Below are 7,574 nucleotides of genomic sequence, written 5' to 3'. Positions count from 1 at the left end.
CTAAAGCTGACGAGACTCTGAAGGAATACCTTTAGAGGTATCATAAGCAAAGCTCTGATATGCTGCTCTGTCCAAGATGTAGCATACAAGTGAGCCCAAGGGTATCACAAAACCACGAAAGGTGGCAGCGCACCAGAACTGAGAGGAATTGGAAGAGAGAAAGTCAGTTGCTGGCATTATATCCCAAACCCGGCGAAAGCTTGTTGGGCTTTTTGGTACGTTGCCACAAGGATGAGACTGAATGCTTGATGTGTCCCAGATGTAGGGCAGTCTACTACAGGAAGTTGGCTGAGGCTTTCGAAAGGATTCTGTCGAATCAAAGGTGGGATGCACGCAGAGGCAACCCATATCTGTACATATTTGACAGAAGGGGAGTCCCAAGAAGACAAGACAACCCCCACCCAAAGGCTAGAAAAGTTACCTTCAAATTGCCAGCACATATCCCAAAGGATAGATGGACCCAGACAGGGTCGAAGAAAGGCAAATGGAGAAATTTCGACAAAGAAGGAAGAACGTCCTGGGCCTACAGGAGGCAATTCCAAGCAACTGAAAGGGAGGTTGTCAGGTTAGGGAACTACAAAGGTAAAAACCCTATGTCAAGATCCAAATGGAGGAGGCACCAGAGACTAAGAAAAGAAGAGAGAGACAGTTTCGATGGAGGTTCGAGAATCCAACAACACAAAAGCTCCTTTAAAAATTACAAACTCTACAAAACCTCCAGTGGGAAGGAAATTATCTCCTTCTGAAGACCATAAAGAGAGTCATAAGATTTAGAAGGAACAGAGTAAAGAGGAAGAGATGCTCACAGATAGTTTCGATTCAGATGGAGTATCATCTTTAAACGTGAACTGCAACGTGGTATCCGTTCTACCATACGAGTATAATTAGGAAACTAAAATTGAATATGATGACGAGACCGAAGCAGCGTAGATGGCGAAGAACAAAACTGTATGTTACTATGTGCTTAGTAACGGCGCTATCGAAGAGAAAAATGCCCAATTTGAGCAACCACATCAGGGGATGCAGAGTCATCTCAAACGCCTTTACATAAGGGTGAAAGTCGAACAGGTTGGAATCAATAAAGTGCTGGTAGATGGAGGTTCCGCACTGAACCTCATGCCTCAGTTTATGCTGAAAAAGCTGGGCATGTTCAACACAGATGTGAAGCCCCACAACATGGTTCTGTCAAACTATGAAGGAAAAATAGGACAGACGTTGGGGGTTTTCCAAGTAGATTTGATTGTTGGTTCAATCACTAGACCAACAATGTTCATGGTGATACCAGCAAAGGTCAATTACAACTTGCTCCTAGGAAGAGAATGGATCCATGGGATTGGAGCAGTGCCCTCAACCATGCATCAGAGGGTTTCCATATGGAGAGAAGACGGTGTGGTGGAAATCAAGTGGATATGGCAAACTTCGATAGAAATCTGGCGAATATAAGCCCATGTCAACCAACTGGGGATGTTTACTCCCCAAATAAAAATGCTCTATACTTCTTAACTCTCCACCCTAATGGGTTTCAATGGGATCGATAGATTATGGGAGATCTAGAAGAAGGGGAATCATTAGAAATACGGCCCTCGGGCTGGGACGAAAACCCTGATTATGTCTGAGTTTTCGTTCTTCGAAAATATTTCGGCATATTTGGCCAAGAAAAAGCGAAAAGCGGCTCTCGAAGCCGAGATGATCAACATGGAAGTCGAAGCCAACAATGCCATGTTGAATGATGCAGGCCAGGGGACAAGATTCACACCAAAAACCCCTGGCGAACAGGTATTAAAAGATACGTCGAATCAAAGACTAGACGCTATCTATGATGAAGAGCCTTTGGGATTCGAGAAAGATCCAGTATCATCAAGTGCAAAGATGTTAGCGCAGGACCCACTCGAAGAGGTTGATCTTGGAGATGGAACCACAAAGAGGATTACATACATCAGCACCAAACTGGACCCCAAGCTGAAGAACAAGATAGTTGAACTGCTAAAGAAAAATAAAGACTGCTTCGCTTGGGATTATGATGAATTTCCTGGTTTGAAGAGGGATCTGGTTAAACTAAAGTTGCCTATCAAGGATGGCAAGAAGCCCATCAAGCAGACTCCCAGGAAGTTCGCTCCAAAAATCCTTTTGAAAATTAAACGGAGGTTGAAAGGATCCTTCGTTGCAATTTCATCCGGACCACAAGGTATGTCGAATGGATTGCTAATATAGTTCCAGTAATTAATTAAGAAAAATGGCTCCTTAAGAGTATGTATAGATTTCCGTGATCTAAATGCAGCAACTCCTAAGGATGAATACCCAACGCCTGTGGCAGAAATGTTAGTTGACTCAGCCGCAGGCTATGAGTATCTTAGCATGCTCGACGGATATTCTGGCTATAACCAGATTTTCATTGCAGAAGAGGATGTTTCCAAAATAGCCTTTCGATGTCCAGGGGAAATAGGCACTTACGAGTGGATTGTTATGCCTTTTGGTTAAAAAAATGCTGGGGCAACATACCAACGTGCAATGAATTCTATCTTTCATGACTTCATAGAAACCTTTATGCAGGTTTATATAGATGATATAGTAATAAAGTCTAGGGATAAATAACTGTTACCCTCCTGCCATTAGGGCGAGTTTTAATTTACGCCCCCTTAAAAAAAATTTGAGATTCCCCCCTCGTAACTCCCAGATTCCATTTGCAGACCCCCTTTGTCACTATTTCGCTGACTGTTCGCTGGCTGTGTCCTACGTGGATTTTTTTAAATATTTTATTTCTGGTAATGTCCCCGGTGGCTTTTTTTATATTTTTTATTTATTTTAATTATGATTTGGCAAATTATTTATTATTATTTTAAGTTTATAAAATTTAATAAGTTGTTTTTTTTTCAAAATTTTGCAAGCGGTGGGTATGATTTGGCAAATTATTTATTATTATTTTAAGTTTATAAAATTTAATAAGTTGTTTTTTTTCCAATATTTTGCAAGCGGTGGGTATTAAACCCATGTCTTCAATGTTATAGGCATAGGAAACATCCACTAGGCCAACTGATTTATTATGTTTGTTGTTTGAACTGATATATTATATAGTTTCAGTAATATATATAGTTTTTTCTAACGTTAATATATATAGTTTTTTCCAACATTTTTTTATAATATAGTTTCAGTAATATATATATATATAGTTAATAAGCAACATTTTTTCTAACATTAATATATATAGTTTCAGTAATATAATATTTGTTCTAACGTTAACATTTTTTTTATAATAGAGTTTAAAGATAGTGCACTGTCAGTGTAAAACAATTTTACACATACAACCAATCAAAATGCTTTAATTTACCATTTAATTTCAGTTTTTTAAAATTAAAAATTGGATTTATTCTGATGCATGTCTCTCATTGGTTGAAAGTGTAAAAATACTTTACACTGTCAGTGCATTTTCTTTTTTCCCTTTATAATATATATATATATATATATATATATATATATATTATATTAACATTTTAATAAATTATATTTTATATTTTATAATTTTAAACTAACTAACATTTTATTTATAAACTAGCATTTTTTATAAACTAACAAACATTTTTTATAAATTAACAAACTGCATGATTTTGAATAATTAAATTTATGAACTAACATAATTTATTATTATATTAATGTTTTATTATATTAATGTTTTATTATAGTGTATATATTAACGTTTTTAAAAAATGATATGTATAAAAAATACAGTATATAAAATAATTATATACTGAGTAGTTTATAAAAAATTATATGTTTAAAAAATACAATATCAAAAAAAATGTTATATAAAAAAATGTTATATACTGAGTAAATAAAAAAAATTTATAAAAAAAAACATTATAAAAAAACGTTATAAAACAAAAAAAAAATTTAGAAAAACAAAAAAACAAAAAAAACGTTATAATTACATATAAAACAAAAAAACAATTAAAAAAAATACTGAATTAATATATATAAAACAATATAATTATATTGAAAAATAAATTAAAATGTTAATATATAATATATAATTTAATGAGGCTATCAATTAACAAATAAAATGAGTTGGTTCATTGGTTGGGTGTTGACATGTTAAATATGCGTTTGTGGGTTCGATTCCTATGTTGGACAAATTTTTTAGAATATTAATCAACCATACAAGAGATTCATATGCCCAGTAGCCAAATTCCCCATGCTCAGTCAGCCACTAATAGGGGGCAAAATCAAAACTCGCCCTAATGGTAGGGGGTAACAGTTATTTATCCCTAAAGTTTATATCAAACGAGGATCATCTAATCCATCTCAGCCAATCATTCGAAAGAATGAGGAAACATGGCTTGAAGATGAACCCTCTCAAGTGTGAATTCTTTGTGCAAGCAGGAGATTTTCTGGGCTTTGTGGTCCATAAAAAGGGGATAGAGATCAATCAGAATAAAACGAAGGCCATCATGGAAACCAAGGCGCCATCAACTAAGAAGGAATTGCAATCTTTGCTAGGGAAGATAAATTTCCTGAGAAGGTTCATTTCAAATTTAAGTGGTCGTACGCAAGCCTTCTCTCCCCTTCTACGTCTGAAACAAGGGAAATTAGATTGGAATAATGAACATCAACAGGCATTCGACATGATCAAGCAATATCTGACGAATCCGCCTATCTTGTCCCCTCCATGTGCAAAGAAGCCAATGAGATTATATATATCAGCTTCTGACACTACTATAGGTAGCATGTTAGAACAGGAAAATGAAGATGACATCGAAAGAGCCATATATTATCTTAGTAGTGTTTTAAATGACGCAGAGACTAGATACACTCCCATAAAAAGTTGTGTCTTTGCCTGCATTTCTCATGTACTAAACTTAAGTATTATATAAAACCTATTGATTTATATGTATCTTTGCATTTTGATGTCATTAAATATATGTTATCAAAGCCAATAATGCATAGTCGAATTGGTAAATGGGAGCTTTCCCTAACTGAGTATTCTTTGGCCTTTATGCCTTTGAAAGCTATGAAAGGGCAAATTGTCTCAGACTTTATAGTGGACCACGCAGTGGTCGAACACCCCCAACTTTATGTGGAGACGAAACCTTGGAGATTGTTCTTCGACGGTTCTACCCATAAAGAAGGTAGTGGAGTTGGAATTTTACTAATTTCTCTTGATGGAATTCTAACAAAACTCAAGTATAGAATCGAAGGTCCCCCTTGCTCGAACAATGAAGCAGAATACGAAGCCCTTATTGCAGGACTTGAAGCTTTGTTGGAATTGGGGTCAACTAAGGTCGAAATTAAAGGAGATTCAGAGTTAGTAGTTAAGCAATTGACTAGAGAATACAAATGCATAAAAGAAAATTTGATTATGTATTTCTTCATTGAAAATAGACTGCTCAAAAAATTCGAATATTTGAACATAAAACATGTTCCAAGAATGAAAAATCAAGAGGGTAATGATTTAGCAAAAATAGCTTCAGGATATAGAATTTCAAAGGAGAAGCTAGAGGAACTTGTCGAAGTAAGAGGGAAAGCAATGGCCACCAAGTTGTCTCCGATAGACCTAGAAGGCAACCACTTAGGATATGCTAATGAAGAGGAATTCGAGGTATTAGCCATTGATACTTTAGTAGATACAGATTGGAGGAGTCCAATTATTGAGTATCTTAAAGACCCCTCATTAAATACAGATAGAAAAACCAAGTACAGAGCTTTGTCTTACGTTTTGATAGGGAATGAGCTATTCAAGAAAACTCCTGAAGGCATCCTATTGAAATGTGTTGATGCTTTGTCTGTTATGTATTATTGTCTAATGTTTGGCTAAAACATATAATAGCAGCAAATGGTCTTAATGTGAATCTTGCAAGTTTTAAAAGAATAAAACAGGTATAAGCAAGATGTTAGATGGAATGTCATGACATCAACTCATGACATCGCGCCTGCAGAACTGGAAGGAAGATTCAGTTTGTACTTAACAGATACAGGATATTCGCAGAATATTTTGTAATCCTATGTGGCGCATATTTAAAGGTCAAAAGAATAATTGAAGAATCAGATCAGAAGATTTAAGATTCAGCAGTTTCTAATTTAGGAGATAAATTAGGAAACTCATGATTAAAAGACATTATTTGTAGCAGAATATTTCTGCATATTTGTAACAGTAAGAAGTGCTGCGATTTGTAAGCCCAAGTCCAATTGGGATCATGTTATAAATAGGAAACTTTGTAACCTAGTTTCAGATAGAAAACCTTGTTTAAAACGATGTAGTCATTAGGGTTTCTATAGGTAGACCACCCAGGTTGTGGGATGGCTGCCATGTACTTCTCGAAACCTGTAGGTTAGAGAAGTGATTGTCCTCACTCGACACCTGTAGGTAAGAGTTGAGTATTGTAATCTTGATTGAAGCTGTGAAGCAAGATCAAGTATTTGTTCATTGTTAATTGTGTAAATAGCTGTTGCAGGGTTGTAACAATTAGGTATCACTAGGGAGTGAGCAGAGGTTCTCTTGTCTTGGATGGAGTTCTGAAATAAAGGTTGCATTGGGTAGTGACTAGGTAAACCAGAGGTTGTTTATCTGTAAACCTGAGGTTGTTTACATAAAATAGTACTACTGATAGTGAAATCTTCTTCCTGGCTTGGTAGCCCCCAGAGTAGGTAGTTAGACTGAACTGGGTTAACAATTAACTGTGTTATTTATCTTCTTCGTTGTTTGTTCAGTTATGAATGTTATGACTTTGTTTATAACATCAGGTTCAGAAGTGTTAGCTGATCCTAAACAGAACCATACAAAGATTATAATCTGGTTATGTCTACTGAACGTGTATGATCCCAGGTCTCATTGACTCCTTTTAGGAGTAATTAATTAATGGGGGATCTTTCTATTCTGATTATGCTACATTAATAACAGATCAGATGTCTTGACATCGGGATTGACATTCGAGTCTGTCATACCAGAATTTTCAAAATGTTTAGGAGAAAATGAAGCGTACTTATCCTTAGCTAGCATTCATAGTGGGGCATGTGGGGCACACCAAGCAAGACATAAAATGAAATGGTTACTTTTCAGATATGGGATGTATTGGTCCACCATGCTAAAAGACTGTATAGAATTCGCTAAAGGCTGCCAAGAATGTCAAGTACATGCAGGAATTCAACACGCTCATGCAAGAGAACTCCATGCAATCATCAAACCTTGGCCTTTCAGAGGCTGGGCTTTAGATTTGATTGGAGAAATTAGACCTACTTCATCTAAAGGTCAAAGGTACATCCTTGTAGGAATTGACTATTTCACCAAGTGGGTCAAAGCAAAACCTTTGGTAAATGTAGACTTGGAAACTGTCATCGGATTTATTAAAAGGCAAATACTGTATAAATTCGGAATCCCAGAGAGCATAACAACATATCAAGGGTGTAGCAACCTGCCCTAAAAATGAACATTTTAGAGTCGCCACCTATTCTGAAGGGCAAATAGGAAACCCTACGCAGTTAAGAAATCTGGGTAAGTTATTACAATCAGGTCGAGGGAAGGTGTTAGGCACCCTCAACCCTTTCCTAAGGTTTGCATTAAAATAATCAAGGTTTATGGCAAAAAA

The 7,574-nt window shown here is 36.0% G+C and overlaps 1 protein-coding gene across 1 annotated transcript; it reads left to right on the top strand.

The window, feature by feature from the left end:
* The first annotated feature begins 930 nt into the window (after positions 1-930).
* LOC131649632 (uncharacterized) lies at positions 931-1,443 on the top strand. The gene has a single exon (XM_058919385.1). The coding sequence runs from the start codon at positions 931-933 to the stop codon at positions 1,441-1,443; it is 513 nt and encodes a 170-aa protein (XP_058775368.1).
* Positions 1,444-7,574: the final 6,131 nt, after the last annotated feature.

The sequence above is a fragment of the Vicia villosa genome, linkage group LG2 (assembly GCF_029867415.1).
Source record: "Vicia villosa cultivar HV-30 ecotype Madison, WI linkage group LG2, Vvil1.0, whole genome shotgun sequence".
In the NCBI taxonomy this organism is placed as follows: Eukaryota; Viridiplantae; Streptophyta; class Magnoliopsida; order Fabales; family Fabaceae; genus Vicia; species Vicia villosa.
This window is presented reverse-complemented; position numbering and strand designations above follow the sequence as displayed.

Excerpts from the sequence above, each read along its gene's own strand:
- LOC131649632 (XM_058919385.1), top strand. The coding sequence starts at position 931 with ATGGCGAAGAACAAAACTGTATGTTACTATGTGCTTAGTAACGGCGCT.